Genomic DNA, 19,325 nt, shown 5'->3' with positions numbered 1-19,325 from the left:
AAATCATTTAATCAGTATAGAATCAGGATATTATTTAGGGTTTTGAGTCATAATGCAATATGATCATTATCTTTTGCTCATATTTTATCCATTGAGAACTCTTTTAGGTTGGTGCTGTGTCCCTTTGGCATGATCATGATCCCATCCTCTTTTTTTTAAAAGTTCCTTCTTACAACAAACAATGCTCCAGGCTCATTGTGTTTTCTCCCTGTCCCAGCGCTAAAATTAACCATTTCTCCATGGCACCCTGGTTCCTTTCACTGGAAAACAGTATTTAGAAACCAAGATGCAGGCACTAGATGTGCTCATTCCTACTGGGATGTCATGGCTTCTAGACCCTCTTGACAAACAGAACTAGGAAATTCATGTATATGTACTAACCTATGTATACACACATATCTATATTTACTTCTTGGTATATATATTAAAATAAACATGAATTCACACTATTATCTCAGACCCTAACCCAACACCACAGGATTCTTTGTAGTCTTCAGTCCTTGCTTATTTTTAGCATCTTTCTCTGACAGTGGAAAACCTGGCTTAAATTAAACACAATTTATTTGTCCAAACCTAGTAAACACATAAAGTATTGTTAGAAATGTTAACTTACACCACGTGATAAACAAATTTACTAACCAGAATACAATCTTGTATACAGTTTTTTTTCTTAGCTTTACAGTATCCAAACTGTTTTCCAATGTTACTTAGATCAGCTCTTCTTTTTTTATTTTTTATGACGTTATGGCATTTGTAATATAGTTAAATTTACTTGTCACAGCTTACTTTACACCCTGGGATCCCCTGGTATTCTAGTTGCCTTTTCTTTTTAATTTGCATTCAGGCAAGTTGGTTCTTTGTGATATACAATATGGGTTTTGACAAATGCATGGAGTTATGTATCAACCTAACACAGTATCATAAAGAACAGTTCCATAACACAAAACATTCCGTTGTGAGGCTCCCTTGAGATCAATCCCTACCTTTGTTACTCCTGGCAAATAACTGATCTGTTTTCCATCCCCACAGCTCTGCCTGTTCTAGATCATTTTATAAACTGAATAATACAACATGTAGCCTTTGGGTCTGGTTTCTTTCACTAAGCGAAAAAATTTAAGATTCAATCATGTTGTTGTACAAACCCATAGTTTGTTCATTTTCACTTTTCATATATTTCAGAGTTTATGTAGCAGGTATCATTGCACTCTGTACCACATTCCCACGATCCATCCAGTTTCAGGACGGCACACTCTCGGTGACTCACCTAAAGCAAGTTCTGCAGTGTCTCTACTTTTCAGCCCCAGAATTTTCGCTAGTGCCAGGGCAAGCTATTGATCATACATGCTGGCACAGCTCAGAAGTACAATACCTGCAAAGGTATCACTCAACCAAAGAGAACCTACAGATAAGTGCCCCACCCTCCCAGTCCCTCAGGGGGTCAATTCTGAAAAGCATTTTACATGGTTCTTCATAGGTCCCTAGTGGGTGTGAGTCCAAATTTCCAAGTACAGTAGCGAGCTTAATAATATTATTGGTTTTTCTCCCTTCTTTGAAACTCTCTGTTCCTTCAGTTGTGCCTCCTGGGTTTGCCTCCCAAATAAACTCTTTCCAGGTCATGATCTCAGAGTCCCGGGATCGAGTCCCACATCAGGCTCCCTGCTCAGCAGAGAGTCTGCTTCTCCCTCTGACCCTCCCCCCTTCTTGGGCTCTCTCTCTCTCACTCTCTCTCTCTCTCTCAAATAAATAAATAAAATCTTCAAAAAAAATTAAAAACTTAAAAAAATAAACTCTTTTACCCAAGTCCTTGTGTCAGACTGTTTTCTGTTCTAGAATACTTCCCCCAGATATCCCTATGACTCACTCCCTCATCTACATAAATTGTTTATTGCTACTTCTCAGTGAACTCTTCTCTCACTACCCTTTTTAAATTGCAAGCCTTATCCCCCTTCCTTACTTTATTTAACAGCACTTTATTCAACAACATGTAACTTCATATATGTATATAATTAATTTTGTTAATTTCAGTTAGAATACAGGCTTCATGAATGCAGTGATTTTAGTCTAATTTGTTAATTGTTGTGTCTCTAGCACTTGAAACACTCTTTGGCACATAGTAGGCACTCAATAAAAATATATTGAATAAGTTAATTTTTCCAGGAGATTGGTTTTATTCAGTATAAGAACAGACTGCCTATGAAAAAAAAAAAAACCCCTAAAAACTATTGACCTTCAAAATTTAATGGTATTCAAAATGAGGCCCGCTGATTCCATCACAAATATCATTTAAAACATTCCCACACTTAGCATGAAGTTTGACTGGATCTTCTGAATTGCCTTGAATTCTAAGGTATTATAATACTATGAACAATGAAAGACTATAGTACAAGGTAGAAAATTGGCATGAACCCAGTATTTTTCCTCTTAGCAATTCATAAGAAGCCAAATATAATAATTGTATACCATGCATATGGTTAGCCTATATTTAATGATTCCAAACAGAATGCCATCTGCATAATAGAGATGGATATAGGGAAGAATATTTTTTCATCTGTGAAATTTGAATCTCATTATTTTTTTCTAAATATTTATTATAAGAAAGAACAACTCATTCTCGGTTTCCAAACTGAAATTATTTTCATCACGTTTTTATTACCTGGACACTGGATAAAGGACCATTCATAGTTCTTTTCTTTAGGACAAAGACTGGTATCAAGAACCATCTCATTATTGTGCATCCCAACAAGCTTCATTGGTCCCCGTGAAGATCCTTCAATGCAGTGTCCTCTTCCCGTATTACTAGGATCATTGCACCAGCCACATCCAGGTTGTTCCAAACAATGTCCACAGGTTCTCAGTCCAGAACAATTTTGAGCTGCATTACAGGAACATTAACAAAATATGTTATATGACTTTAAATTTAAATGGAATTCTAAGCTAATGGAAAAATAAATACGATCTGAAAAAAAGACTGTGAAAAGTTGTCTGTAGTTAATGTAAACAGTTTTTGTAATAATATCTAACAGACAGCAATTACTTAAAGGAAATAAAACATATATCATGAGCAAAGAGGAGATAAATGGACTGACTTAAAGGTGAAAAAAGGTGTGGTAACCATGACATGGAGAAAAATGAAGTCAGCACTTAAAGGTTCCTGAGAACTTTACCTGTTTTTAGGACCTTTTGGAAGCTGATCCGGGGCCTACAGATCATATTTACCCTTGTCCATGATGTAGAGCCATGTTAGCTGTTCTTGTGCCTAGTGAGGGCCTGTAAGGAAAAACTCTGCCCCTGCCTGTGGACGTCCAGTATAATTGCTGCCTGCCCATTCTGAGACAGCTGAGCCCCATGCATGCTGCCTTTCACTGACAATGCTCTTCCCAAGGGTCCAGGATATGAGCATTTGGCTATCATGTGATGAGTCAATCTCACCAAAGAGCCAAACTGAATGGGAACCTGGGCACCAGATCGCGATGTCAGCCAGGCAACCAGCAAAGGCTCTGTCTGACTTTCAGGGCTGCAGAATATCCCTCCAAGACTCACAGGCTGAAGCTCAATGTTTTGTTTAATTGATGTACAATCTATGAGCTTCAACAAAGCCTATAAATACTGTGATGGCTTTTCCAAGGGTGAACATATTATAGTTTGCATTATATTCACTATAGTTGCTATGTGATGTTTTAAACTTTTAATTCGCAGAGTATCCTATACTGGACTGAGATTTTCTTTAATTACTTTTACTGATATTTTGCTAGAAAAGGCACTCTTTGTCTTGGAAATTGTTTATCCGTAGAAGGTAGTGACAGTGGTATGAGACATCAAGAATGATCTAGCTTGTTGGGATGCACAATAATGAGATGGTGCTAGTAAAAACCTAGAGGGGGAAGAAACTGTAATTTCTGGCAGACCAAATTTCATTGTTATGGTGGTAATAACTTAATTGTCACTTAGTGTTTCAATATTACTGGAAACAGAAATGTTCCTCAAATTGCTGCCAACAAGAACGGCATAATCTCAGTGAACATCAAGAACTCAGTACAGTGAACTGTGCAGGCATGATAGAGTATTGGATTAAGGAATTCATCAATTACAATAAGACTTGTTATGAAGAATTTTTTGCATGCTGAGTATTTCAGAGATTGGATATAAGAAGGTGGAAAATGAGTACTGTCTCCCATATTTCCTTAATAATAATTAAAAAGGAAGAACACTCTTTGAATCATTGAATACAACTGACTAATGTTATTTCTGTAGATAAATAATTCATTGACATGAACATACCTCCTTTTGGAATTTATATTTTTTCAGCAGCATTAAAAGATCCTTAGACAACTGAACATTTCATATATTACCATACCCCTTATTAGCCTTCGTGCTTTGAAACAGTTCTCTTACATATATGATTGTAGCTTCCCCACAGTATTGTTGAGTGGGTTATTCTAACTGTCTTCAAAAGTGTACAGGGTTGCTACAAAATCAATAGGAAATAATGGAAAATATCAAATTAGGTACGTTATCTTGACATTCCAATTATTTACAATTATGTGATGATTTGAAGTAGGTCTTTACTAGGTCTCACCCAGAATAAATCTAGTTTTATAATTATAGTCTACGGAAATCTCCTAGGAAAGTAAATTTTATTTTAGGACTATCTTTTTAAGGAAATATAACCAAAAAATGTCTTGAAGAAGCATTACATACAAAGTAAGTCTAAACTATTCTCAAGTACAGCATTCCTGCTAATGCTTTCCAAACAACTAAGGAAATCTTAGATGAAAGAATGCTGGGTTTCTTGCACTGGCAGAATGACAAACTATTAACCTTCTAGTTCTATTTATCTATTTGGTTTTAGGCTTTAATAACAAGTTACAAAATGTCATGTTCAGAGCAACATCTTATTCTCAGATTTTATTTTACATATGAAACTATTACATAAAGTAATGTTGCTTTTCCTTTTGCTCAAGAGTGGAAAGCAACAGGCATTGCTGAAAGATTAACAGAAAATTTATCCTTTAGTATTTAATAATGATTCAAAACCTGACAGATTCTAATGTTTTTTTAGACAATAATACAGGAAAGCTTTTGTAGGCTATGCTATTTTACCTAAGTTATAAATAGCAGAGAGACTATGTATAAATCACAAGTAATTAGAGCGATCATTTTTATTTTCTTTATTTTTGGCTTTTTGAAAAATTAAGTCGTAAAACATTCAATATGGTTTTTGAAATGTGTAAGAATTTGAAAAATCAATCTGTAAGAAATTATGTCATCAGATGATTATTAGAGCCTTCTGGTTTCTGATCCAGCATGTCAGGAATTCAGAAGTTACCACTCCATCCTACCAAAAAGTAAGAAGCAGCACAAAATGAAAAGTCAACAACTCTTCTTAGATCTATCAGAGAAGCGAGGTCACAGAGCAAATCATTGCCTGCGAGACTGGAGAGACAGACAGAAGTATGTGGAGAATCGTAATACACCAACCTTAAAATTTCTGCAGGAGCCAGTGTCTGGAGAAGAGACCCTGAACCAGAGCTGATCAGTTGCTAGAAGCTCAGTGTGGACAACTCTGAGAGTTAAAATTCCCAGAAGGACCCAGTCACAGGGGGCACTCCCACACTTTTGTTTTACCTCCAGGAGCTCTACAAGGTCTTCACAGTGAACATCAAAGAAAAACCTTCTTTTGCTTCCAGCAGGGGAAGACAAAAACCATGCCAGAATATTCCATTCTTCTTAACAAGTCCTGGAAACACTATTTAACAGAGCCTAAGCTGCTGAGGTTTTATCAGAGCTCACCTGACCTGTAAAAGGGAAATACCCAGCCCTAGCCTGCCCTGGTCTTCCATGGACGCGGGAAGAAATACACTAATCCAGTGGGCCATCCTGTACCATCCTGTACCCGAGAGGGGGGAAAACACTGAGAAGCACTAGTGAAGCTCACAGCAAGAAGCACAAGCTCACTAAAAGACTGAGACTTAATCAGTCAGTTACAGAATGCTTCTGCTCCTTCCACACCCTACCACTACATTACTAAAGGCCTACTAACTGCAGTCTCTTTTATCTGTAAATCATATCTGGCTATCTGGAAAAAAATTACAAGGCATACCAAAGGGCAAAAAACACAATGTGAAAAGACAGAACAGGCATCGGATCAGACATGGCAGGAATATCAGAATTATCAGACCAGGAATTTAAAACAACTATGATTAATGTGCTAAAGGTTCTAATGTAACATTCATGAACAGATGAGCATTGTAAGCAAACTATAAAACTCCCAGAAGTTAGCATATAAGATCTAGATGACCTTGAGTTTGGGGTGATGATGTTTCAGTTCTGACACCAAAGGCACAATCCCATGAAAGAAAAAAAAATGATAAACTAAACTTCATTAAAATTTAAATTCAAATTTAAAATTTCTGCTCTGCAAAGACACTGTCAAGAGAATGAAAATACATGCCATATGCTGTAAGAAAATATTTAGAAGAGACACACCTGATAAAGGACTGTTATCTAAAATACACAAAAAACTCTTAAAACTCAGTAATAAGAAAACAAACAACCCAATTTTAAAAATGGGCAAAAGACCTAAGCAGATAGCTCACCAAAGAAGATATACACAGCCAAGTATGAAAAGATGCTCCACACCACACCACTAGAGAACTACAAACTAAAACAACAATAAGATACCCCTATTAAAATGGCCAAAATCCCAAACAATGACAACACCAAATGCCAGTGAGTGTGTAGAATGCAAAGTAACAGAAACATTCATTGCTGGTGGGAATGCAAAATACAGCCACTCTGAAAGACAGTTTGGTGGTTTCTTACAAAACTAAACATACTTTTACCATACATTCCAGCAACAACATTCCATGATATTTACCCAAATGAACTAAAAATTTATTGTCCGCACAAAAACCCGCACACAGATGTTTACTGAAGCTTTATTCATAATTCCCAAAACTTGCCAAAAGCAACAAGATTTTATTAGGTGAACAGATAAATTGTGGTACAAGACAATGGGATATTATTCAGCTCTAAAAATAAATAAGTTACCAAGCCGTGAAAAGACATGAAGGAAACTTAGATGCATATTACTACGTGAAAGAAGCCAATCTGAGAAGCTACATACTATATGATTCCAACTACATGACATTCTGGAAAAGGAAAAACTGTATAGACAGTAAAAATATTAGTGATTGCCCGGAGTTAGGAAAGAAAGAAGGATGAATAGTGGGAGCTCAGAGGATTTTTAGGCAGTGAAACTGGTGTGAATGAAACCATAATGATGGCTGCATGCCATTATATATTTGTCAAGCCCTACAGAATGTATCACACCAGGAGTGAACCCTAATGTAAACTATGGACTTTGGGCAATGATGATGTGTCAGTGTAGGTTCATCCACTGTAGCAAATGTACCAGTCGGGAGTGGGATGTTGACAGTGGGGGAAGCTGTGCATCTGTGGGGGGCAGAGGAGATACAGAACTCTCTGCACCTTCCTCTCAAAATTGCTGTGAACCTAAAACTGCTCTAAAAAATAAATTTTAATCAATTTTAAAAAGATTACCTTCCCTAATTGCCAAGAAAAAATCAAGCATGTACATAAACCTGTAGATTTGTAAGATATGTACCATATTTTCATATTTCCTATTATTCCATTTTCACTGTAGCAATTTAATTACATCACATTTTTATTTGAACTTTTATATATTAAGAACTAAACCTTCTATTATTGCATTAAGTTATCCTTTTGAAGTCCATTTTCACAAAGAGAATAACCAATGTTTTAAGTAAAAATATGTCAATTATTAATAATTGCAGTTACTAACAAAGCTTTCTCAGAAAACATTAGGTAAAATTTGTCTTAAGATATATTTCTTTTCTTCAATTTGTGAATTTTAAGTACTAATATCACAATATTACAACTAAAAAAATGGGGAATATTATATAATCCATATTTGTTTCTCATTAGCAAAGAAAAGTTTCCTTCAAGTTCCATTTACTAGGAAACCTCAAATAATCACTAAATAACTTTTTAAAGCAGCATAAAATGTATACCATTTCTAATACAGTTTTATTTATAACTCTAAGAATGTTTTTAAAGACTTACTACTGTTAAATGTTTAGTGAAGGACCAGATATATGTAGTAGAAATGATCATGTAAATCCATTATGAATAATTAATGCTAACATGATATAGTTAAAAGCAGAAGTATGACAAAAATATTGCCCAAAAGTTGACATCTTTGAAACAGTAAAACTCAGCTACTTTTAGCACTCGGATTTTGATCAAGGATGCCACCTTTATTCCCAGTCCTTATTTTATTTCCTGGCATTTCCTTACTGCTCATTAAAAGCCTGTTGGTTAAAAACAGGGAAGAATGATATAACCGAGAAAGAGTTTGTTTCTCACAAGGAGTGGATCACCACCAGGTAAATACTACTTCCAGAAAATACGAGGTCTCCTTGAAGAGAAGTTCAATGGCCCTCTTTCCCACTAGAATGCAAAGGGCATATAATTTAAAGGCTGTGGAATAAAAATAACTGTTATTGGACATCATCAGGACAAATGAGCTATAGATAGCCACCGAGAAGGTAAATATGACAACAGACATAAACAGTCAAAGAAAAGACCCACAGAAAAGAAAAATCCAGCAGACTAGACTAACTGCTCAAGAACAAATGGTTGAAGTAGAAAACAAAACTCTCAAGAAATCAAAATCAAGAAAACAAAAAAGAAAAGAGCTAAAAACAAAAGACATAAAGGCAGAACTTAACAACTGATGTACGCACCCCTAGCAGACAGCCCTACCAGCCACACGTATCATAATTTAGTTCATCAGTGGTGAAGATGCACTTCATACCAGTGTTTAAACATGTTTCATATACCTTCTCAAAAAATGCAGCTAGTTTTTATAGTGCAAAAACAAGGTTATCAAAAACATCAATTTAAAACAGATAAAAATCTCCAAATAAACAACCATAAAGAAGAAAAAACATCTGAATTTTAACTAAGAGATGGAAAATACAAGTGAATTTATGACATACTGAGATTTATTTAGAAATTCCAACCACTATTTTAAGATTTCTAAAAAAGAGTAAATAGAAGAAAACAATCTAAGCATTAAAGACCATTTTTGGCAGGTAAAGAAAGAAACTACTCTTCAGATTCAAAGAGCCAATGAGAATCCATTTTGAAAATCCAACTCAATTACTGGAAAATTGAATTAAAATGAGTTACGGAATTTGGAATGCCAAGGATAAAGAGGAAAAAAAACTTAAAATCTTTTACTTCTTAAAGAATTTTTTTAAGAAGATGCCCCACAGAGGAATGAAAATCAAATTCACATGAGAATTCTCACTCACACCACCAAACACTACAGGGTCTGAGGAAAGAATAACTTAGAACTCCCACATCCAGCCACTTTATCAATTATGTGAACATAAAACCGTACACTTTAGGCATACAAAAACTCAAAAAGTTTACTATCCACTGATTTATTTGAAAGAATTACTGAAGACTATTCTCCAAAAGGTGAATAAATGAGATGGAAGATACGGAATACAATAAAGATTTGTGAGTAGTGAAGACGACTTAGATTTAACTCTAAACAATTTTTAGAAAGTTCTTAAGCAAATCTTGGGGCACCTGGGCGGCTCAGTCACTGAGCATCTGCCTTCGGCTTAGGTCATGATCCCAGGGTCCTGGGATCGAGCCCCACATCGGGCTCCCTGCTCAGCGGGAAGCCTGCTTCTCCCTCTCCCATTCCCCCTGCTTGTGTTCCTGCTCTCACTGTGTCTCTATCAAATAAATAAATAAAATATTTAAAAAAAAAAAAAGAAGAAGAAAGTTCTTAAGCATCTAAGAGCTTGGAAACTTTACAAGCTTCTTTTTCCCTACCTTTTACCCTTTTATCCTATAACACACACAGAGAAGTCCATAAAGAAAAATGTGAGATTAATAAATTATGGTCCAGAAATGCTCTGTGCCTGCACCCAGCCTGTAGGTGGAACACTGCCCCCCTTGTACCCCTCTCCTACTCAGCACACCAATCTTCTCCCAGCAGTACCCACTATCTGTCATTTACATTAATTTTTGCCTTACTCTACAGTTTTACCTAAATATTCATTCCTAAACAAGAGAGCTTAGTTTTGCCTATTTTTGAACTTTACCTAAATGGAGTCACACAGTATGTAATCTTTTGTGTCTGGTTTCTTTCACCAAACATTAATGATTGTGGAAAGACAAACATGATTATGAAGGCAGGAGAGCCTGAGTACTGTCTCTCAGCTCCCCGCAAGTCTCCAGCACTGGTATGCAGCTCCTCTGGGCAGCTGACTCCTAATAAGATGTTTTCTGTGGGAGTAAGACCATTTTATGTCAGCAACAACCCCAGTGCCATGCACTGAATGAGGTCCATCCCCATTCCCTATCAAAATTCCTAAAAAAGGATAGCAACAAGGAACTCAATGCCTAATATACCCAGCCATGCCCATCCCAGGAACACCTCTCCACTTGATGCCAAGAGCCTGGGGAAACAAATATATCCAACAGCCACAACCTAGAAGTTCTACCCTACATTGTGGCACTTACTGTTTTGTCTCAGCTCTTCATGCAACAGTGGTGCCGGAGCAAATACAGGTTTGGCTGGGTTGGTAGACTATTGGGCTATCTTTGGGAGTGATGTAAGCTCTGGAAAGGCCAGTGAGTCTCCACCTGCACTGTCTTAAGCAGCTGGCTACCTCTAAATGAGGAGGTCACTCATCCGAGCAAGAAGAGCTTATAACTGGGTGGCCATGTTGTCTGTGGGCCACAAGATCCCAGGGGCAAGCCTCAAAATAGTAGGTTCACCACCAAAAGGTATCTCAGACTTAGGAAGCTCCTCTTAAAAGAAGCAGCTCTTCCTTCCTCTTAGAGTAGAAACAAGAGAGCTCAGAGGAAGGACGGAAGGAAGAATGGATGGGCAGACAATGCATGTTGCTGCTAGGATACTTATCCATACATCATCATAGTCATGTTGTCAGTGGCTGCTCCTAGGGAAGGAATGTAAGGAAGCCAACAGGCTGAAAGAAAGTCCAGAAGGAACTTTAAAAAGTTGCAGAAACAAGCTGCGTTATGGCCCAAACTCCCAGGAAACCTGCAAGTGCCTGCTTGCAGGACGGAAAGGAACAGGAGAAAGCCAGTGGACTGATGCAAAAATCTGAACTGGACCTACAAGAGTTGCAAAGATCAGGTGAGAGAAGGCATAATAGTGTATAACTTAGAGCAATTGTTAGGAGAAAACAACTAGACTTGGGATGACAAGATCCCCTGACGAGTATTCCCTTAGAAAGATTAAAACTGTCCCTTCCCTATCCCATTGAACACTCTTCAACTACAACACATTCCTGAGCTTAACCCAGACGGGACTTCAAGAGGCTGCTATTTTGTCTCCTTTCACTACACTGTCACCGCAGTCCCTCTGGGACCGGACCTGGCACCTGTTAATTGGATTTGCTCATTGCGAACCCAGCTTATTGCAGGTAAAAGTATTGGGAAGAAAAATAAAACTAAACAAACCTAAGGATTCCTGGTGCTTCTGTCATAGTGAGCTTCCTAGACATAAAGGCGTTGGGCAGTGGGGAACTGAAGAGGAACAAAATATTCCTCTCATTTCATCTGTGCCTGTTTGGAATTAGCAAGTGAATAGATGTTTTGCTTTGTATAAATAAAGGATTTCTGGATGAACATACACTTGAACTCCAACTTATCTAAGGTGATTCTGCAGCTAACTGTGGTTGTGGAATGGTGACCCCGGGCACATGCAGAGTATACTCCCCATATGTCCCAAAAAGGACGTAAAGTCTGGTAGCTCTATTTTCAACTTAAAAAAAAAAGAAAAGAAAAGAAAAGGACGTAAAATCTGGATCAGTCACAGGAGGGAGAGGCCCCAATTAGTGTGGCATGAATGAATCAATTCAACACTGAAAAGCAGGTGGTGGGAGCAATGGAAGTAAATAATCGTTCCTACCTTCTTATTATAAATCTGAGCAGACCAATTACTTCATGTCCCTGTTGGAAAGGCATTTTTTGATGAGCCCCAGTGTCAAAGGGTAGATCGTGGAATGATAAACCATATTTTCTGCTAGCACAAAGCTAGCTGAGGCCAGCAGCTTCTACATTTTCCCAAGCAGAAAAACCCTGCATGTGGCTTCACGTTCCTACAAGGACACCAGGTGCCATCAGCAGTGTTATGCAATTCCCTTGGCAGGAGCGTCCTGATGAAATTTGCCTTTGCAAGAAAGTCCACTCTCATAACCACACGGTACCCAGTATCACACACTTAGCCAGGTGCATCTTCGTCCTCCAGTCCTTACAAAACACGAGACCAGCGAGGAGTAAGATCTTCTCCTGAAGTACAACCCACAGCAAGCCCAGTACCGCCCTGCTGACATGACTCTCCATGTGATTCCAAGACCGCATCCTGCCTTTGCAGTAGATACACCACCATGATGCGACTGATATTCTTGCCAAAAAATGCTTAATTTGAATCTAATCATGAGGAAAGAATTAGATCCAAATTGGGACACTTACAAAACAAATGGTGTTGATTCTTTAAAAATATCCGTTGTGTAAGACATGGAAACTGTGCTAGATTAAAGGACACTAAAGAAGCACAACAAAGCAATATGCGATCTTTGCAATAATAAGCACTTTCGTGAAGTGTTCAACTATCTGCAAAGTACACTCAGAGTCGGGGAGAGCAAAAACGTGGCAAAACGGTATAAATCTGGGGCTTATACCATTAAAAGGTTTTAAAACTAGCTGCAACACTTTTTCCCATCTTTTAAAAACATTTTCAAATGTTTCATTCCTCCTTCCATCACAGGAAATTGATTTATGTTGCCTTAAATGAAAAGGCACTCTAGAAAATACTTACGAGAGCAAGTGGCAGTTTGCCACTCCAGACACTGTCCATATGGGAAAGAGATTATGTACGCGTTCGAGTCAACGCATCGTCTCCTACTACTGCACCACATACACTCCATGCCATTGCTGGTACAGTTGGAGCAGGATGTCCGCAGGGAACAGGGCTTTTTGCATGGCCTTGCGTTTTGATTTGGACTAACTGGAATAAATCAACAAATATAATTATTTTATTTGTTAACTGTATTTTAACACAGATATACGGGTTTCATTTGTTTCGTGGTTTAGGGAATGTTTCAAATAAGCCAAGTGTGGGATAAAAATTATAGCAAAAACTACGTGATAAGGTAAACGAAAATGAAGATGAGATGTTAACACTTCTTAAATTTACTATTAAATTTGAAAATTATACTTCTTAGGAAAATTTTAATCCTTTACAAAGTACATAAAGTTACATAATTTAAAAACTTAGAAATGTAGCCCATGACCTAGTTTTCTATCTTTGGCTAAATATTACACAATCATTATTTACTTTCCCACTAAAATGTTTTCCATAAACATTCCATACCTTATCAAAACAAATGCCCTGTCAGTTAACATGTCTCTGATATAAACAAACAATAAAAATAAAACTATAACTATAAAATCTTTACATGAAATAGAATATCACACCCTTTAAATAAATATTTTTTTTTAAATGCTAGCAATGATGTGAACCTTTGTTCATTGCTGGTAGAAATGTAAAATGGTACAACCTCTATGGCAAACAGTATGGCAATTCCTCAAAAATTAAACATAGTATTACCATATGATACAGCAATTCCACTTCTGCCTATATACCCAGAAGATGTGAAACTGGAACTGGAAAAGATATTTGCAAACCCATGTTCATAACATCATTACTCACAACAGCCAATAAGTAAAAGCAACTCAGGTGTACATTGATGGATGAATGTATAAACAAAATGTTGGATGTACATACAATGGAAAATTATTCAGGCTAAAAATGGAAGAAAATTCTAACATATGCTACAATATGGATGAACCTTGAAGACATTATGTTAAGGGAAACAAGCCAGCCATAAAAGTTCATACACCTTATGATTCCATCTATATGAGGTAATTGGATTAGTCAAACTCATAGACACAGAAAGTAGAAGGTGGTTGTCAGGGATTGGGGGAGGGAGGTATGGAGAGTTATTGTTTAATGGGTATAGAGTTTGGGAAGATGAGAAAGTTCTGGAGATACATGGTGTTGATTAATGCACAATAATGTAGATGCACTTAATAACACTGAACTTCACATTTAAAAATGGTGAAAATGGTAAATTTTATATTATGTATATTTCACAAAAATAAAAATGTTTAAAAAGAGAAAATAATTCAATATTCCTTTATCACTTAAAAAAATCCATTTTAAGACAAATACCATATGATTTCACTCATATGTGGAATTTAAGAAACAAAACAAATGAGCAAAGGCAAAAGAGAGAGAGAGACAAATGAAAAACCAGACTTTCAACTATAGAGAACAAACTGATGGTGACCAGAGGGGAGGGGCTGGGGGGGATGGGTGAAATAGATGATGGGGATTAAGGAGTGCACTTGTTGTGATGAGCACCGGGTGTTGTATGGAAATGTTGAGACACTATCCTATACACCGGAAACTAATATTACACTGTACGTTCATTAACTGGAATTAAAATAAAAACTTAAAAAAACAATGTCCATGTCTAACATTTTATACGGGCTAATAAAACCAAATAAAAAAATTACAACATAATTAGTACAGGTTTTGGGTTTGAATATTATGGCCAATATAAAAAATAATAAAAGTCAATCACCACAAAATGACATATTAGGCAAAAAAAAGATATAACAGAATAGTTTCTTCTTACTTGCCAAATGAAATAGATCTATAAGATGAAAATGATTCTAAATTAGTTGTTAATCTTAAAAGCAAATCTTTCTTCCAAACACTATTATTATAAAAGTAAAAGATGTTAACAAAATTAAGAATAGATTCAACCAAGAAATAAAGATTGCATAAAATAATAAAATTTTGGTATTTTCACAAGTTAACCCTAAGGTCACTAATAGTAAGTGGGGAATGTGGATAAAGATAAAACTTACTAAAATTATCAGGGAATCAACATCATAAAAAGATGGTGAAACTTACCTCAGGCACACAGACTGTCACAAGCGAAGGGGGTGGTAAGAAGAGGAGTTGGAAACATAATATTTTTAAAGAAATACTAGTTTACTACTTACCAACAGGTTTTTCACAGACAAGGCCATCTGCCATAGATGTACAAGGATTAGCTTTTAGGCCTGCCACTGCAGCCTTTTCCAGATATGCACAGAACCCAGAATCATTCGGTTCACCAGGAAGCCACTGCAGTGTTGTGTTTGTAAAAGGAGACATGTCTTCCCATCCCCAGTAGGATATATTGATCTTGCGCAAGCCTACCCACGGTGATACTTTCTGTAAACAATAGCAAACGGAGCATTAAAAAAAGTTAGATATAAAAAGTCATATTCCTTAGCAAATAGCTCATTATCATTAAAAATTACATTTAAAGATATATAGAATTGCCTTTCTAATGACTTCCTGTACTAAGGATAATTAACATTTCCAGTACATTTTGGAGAATGATGTAGAAAAGAACACTATTTTTCAAACATAGATTTTTGCACTCATCCTACATAATTGGGGTCAGTTATTTAGCCCTTGTGAACCTCAGTTTCCTCTTCTACAAAATGAAGTTATAAATATCCAGAGCTTATTTATCCTGTATAACTGAAACTTTGTACCTTTTGACCTATATCCTTACATTTCCCTCATCCCCTGCACCCGGCAACCACCATTCTACTTTCCGCTTTTATGAGTTTGACTTTTTTAGATTTCACATATAAGTACAATCGTCAGTATTTGTCTTTCTGTATCTGGCTTATTTCACCTAGCATAATGTCCTCCAGGTTTATACATGTTGTTGCAAATGGCAAGATTTTCCACTTTTGTAAGGCTACGTAATATGCCATTATCTATCTATCTATCTCACATATATATCACACATACATATATATAATATCACATATCACATTTCATTTTCTTTATCCATCTGCCCATCGATGAACACAGGCTGTTTCCATACTTTGGCTATTGTGAATAATGCTGCAATGAATATGGGAGTGCAGATATCTCATTGATACCCTGTTTACATTCCCTTTGGATATATACCCAGACATGGGATTGCTGGATCACTTGGTAGTTCTACTTTTAATTTTTTGAGGAACCCCCATACTGTTTTTCAAATTGACTATACCAATTTGCATTCCCACCAACAGTGTACAAGGGTTCCTTTTTCTCCACATCTTTGCCAACTTACCTATTTTCTTTTTGTTAACAGCCATTCTAACAGGTGTGAGATGATGTGTCACTTTGATTTTGATTTGTATTTCCCTGATGATTAGTGATGTCCAGCTTTTTACCATATGCCTGTTGGCGATCTATATATTCTCTGTGGAAAAATGTCTATTCGTATCCTTTGCCCATTTCTTCAGTGGGTTTTCTTTGCTATTGAGTTATTTGAGTTCTTATATATTTTGGACATTAACTCATTACCAGACGTATGGTTTACAAACATTTCCTCCCACTCCACAGGTTGTCTCTTTACTGTGCTGATTGCCTTCTTTGCTGTGCAGAAGCTTATTAGCTTGATGCAATGCCATTTGTCTATTTTTGCTCCTTGCCTGTACTCTCAGGGTCATTTCCAAAAAATCATTGCCCTGACCACTGTCAAGAAGCCTTTTCTCCATGTTTTCTTCTAGAATTTTTACCGTTTCAGTTCTTCCACTTGTGTCTTTAATCCGTTTTCAGATTTTATATATGGTATGAGATAAGGGTCTACTTTCATTCTTCTGCATGAAGATATCCAGTTTTCCCAGCACCATTTACGGAAGAGACTGTCCTTTCCCCATTGTGTGTTCTTGGCACCTCTGTTGATGATCAATTGACCATAAAAGCATGGATTTGTTTCTGGGCTCTCTGTTATAATGTATAATCTTGGTGAAGGTCTCTTGATGTTTTTAATCTATTTGGGGTCTCATGGATCTGGATGTTCATTTGAGAAGTTTCAGATTTGAGAAGTTTCCTGATATTATTTCTTTAAAGAGCTTTCTACCCCTTTTTGCTTTCTCTATGCCTCCTGGCAGTCCCATAATCCAGGTATGGATGCATCTGATGGTCTATCATAAGTCCCATAGACTTTCTTCACTTTTTTTTCATTCTTTTTTTCTTTTTCCACTTCTGACTGGATAATTTCAAATGACTTGTCTTTGAGCTCATTGATTCTTTTCTTCTGCTTGACAATGTCTGCTATTGAAGTGCTGTATGAATTTTTTTAGTTCAGTCACAGTGCTCTTTAGCTCTATAATTCTGTTTGGTTCTTTTTTATGATTTCTATGTCTTTGTTAAATTTCTCATTTTGTTCACGTATTATTTTCCTAATATAATTTAGTTGTCTATCTATATCTCTTTTAGCTCACTAAGCTTCTTTTAGATGATTATTTTGAATTGTCAGACAGTTTTTAGTTTTCCATTATTTAGGGTCAGTTACTGATATTTTACCCTGTTGCTCTGGTAGTGTCATATTTCCCTGATTTTTTGTGATCCCTGTGGCTTTGTATTGGTGTCTCATTTGAAAAAGTAACTACTTCTTTCAATCTTTATAGATGGACTTCAGTAAGGAAACTCTTCATCATTCAGCTTATCTAGAAATTCTAGAGGGCTATGTAGTAGAATCCACAGGCGGGTTTACTGCTGGAGTACTCAGCTAGGCTAGCCTGGTGGCTAGGTCAGTGGGTGATCAGGTCTAGAGTCTGGGTCCACAGGGACCTGCCTGGTACCTGGATTCACAGGGACAAGCCTGGAGCTTAGGACCATTGCAGTAGGTCTGGAGATTGTGTCCACATGAGCAGGCCAACTGCCTGGATTTGTGGGAGTGGGTCCAGAATCTGTTTATGTAGGTACAGACCTGGATCCTGGGTGCACAGGGGCCACCTGGTACAAGGGTCCATTGAAGTAGGCATGGTAACTAGGTCCATGAGGGCAAGCCTAGAACCTGCGTCCATGGTGGCAGGCCTGCAGCTGGGTCCACAAGGGCCAATATGGAGCCTGAATTTCTTGGGACAGACTGAAGGAAACATGGAGGTTAACCTGGCACTGGGATAATTTTCGATCCTGAATCCATGGATGCCAGCTTAGTGCTGGGGTGAGCCTGGCACCTGGACTCATGGGTATGGACCTGGTCCAGAGTCTGTGGGGGCTAGCCTGGTGCCAGGGTCTCTAGGGTAGGCCTGGTGACCAGATCCATGGAGGCAGGCCTGGTTCTGAGTCCATGAAGGATGGGCCTGGTACCTGGGAGCACGGGGGTAAGCCTGAAGGTTGGGTATGCAGGGAAGGGCCTGAAGCTTGAATTTCCAGGGGTGAGCCTGGTCTTGGGTCCACAGGAACCAGTACTAGAGTATACTGGGAAGGTCATGGACCTTAGGTCTCCTGGAACCTAGGGCCACAGGAGGCCAGCCTAGAGTGTGAGGCCATGTCATCAGTCTGGAGCATGCCTGGTGTCTGGGTCAGCAGGAACCAATTGGGCACCAGGGTTCACTAGAGAAGCCCTGGAGCTGGGGTCAACAGCAAAGTCAGGTGCTCATTTCACTCTCCTTCCCCTTTGCAGAGATATCTCTCACCATGCTTCACTGCCCTGCATGGGCTTGAGCGAGGGATGATGCAGGTAATGTAAAACTGTCCTTTCTTATTTTTGCACTTCTCCCAAGTGCTATAATCTCTTACATAGATTACCTAGCTCTTGCAAAGATATTTTTGTATATGAATGGTTGTTCAAACCGATGTTTCCGTGAGGGAACAAGAGCTGGAAATTTCCATCCTGTCATCTTGCTGACATGATTCTTAAACACTTCTGCCTTAATATACATAATATATTTATTTTCTAAGTTACTAAGTTAATAATATTATAACGCGAGGTGATTTCAAAACTCCACATCACCTTTTTTACATTGTGGACTATCAGGAGAGAGAAAAATATGTCTCTCTATTTGAGTGTTTAACATACAGATATAAGATAGATATATCCAGTGTTTATTCTAAGTATGTTATACAAATAGTCCTACCGAGCTTCTAAAGATAGCTATAGACCTAGAAATTTGCAAGGTGTAAAACTACAATAAATTTCATAGTAAACATTCAACAAATATTTCTTAAATACAATTAAAATACCCTATGAATATTCATTATGACAGATCTCATATCACTTAGTAAAATACTGTACAGATAGTAGGTAGTCAATAAATTTTGTGAACCAAAGTTCATTAGAACAGATATGGTTATTTTGCACCATCCAATT

General features: G+C 37.3%; 1 protein-coding gene across 1 annotated transcript in view; it reads right to left on the bottom strand.

The window, feature by feature from the left end:
* Positions 1–19,325, bottom strand: part of ATRNL1 (attractin like 1) — a 796,918-nt gene that overhangs the window by 600,029 nt on the left and 177,564 nt on the right. The window contains exons 16-18 of the mRNA XM_035029745.1: positions 15,175–15,388; positions 12,917–13,105; positions 2,654–2,872 (exon numbers count right to left, since the gene is read on the bottom strand). Of these exons, the coding sequence (XP_034885636.1) occupies positions 2,654–2,872; positions 12,917–13,105; positions 15,175–15,388 (622 nt within the window). The remainder of the gene's footprint in view (positions 1–2,653; positions 2,873–12,916; positions 13,106–15,174; positions 15,389–19,325) is intronic.

The sequence above is a fragment of the Mirounga leonina genome, unplaced genomic scaffold, assembly GCF_011800145.1.
Source record: "Mirounga leonina isolate KUSES-001 unplaced genomic scaffold, KU_Mleo_1.0 Mir_114, whole genome shotgun sequence".
Lineage (NCBI taxonomy): Eukaryota > Metazoa > Chordata > Mammalia > Carnivora > Phocidae > Mirounga > Mirounga leonina.
Note: the sequence above shows the minus strand (reverse complement) of the source record. Positions and strands in the feature narration are given on the sequence as shown.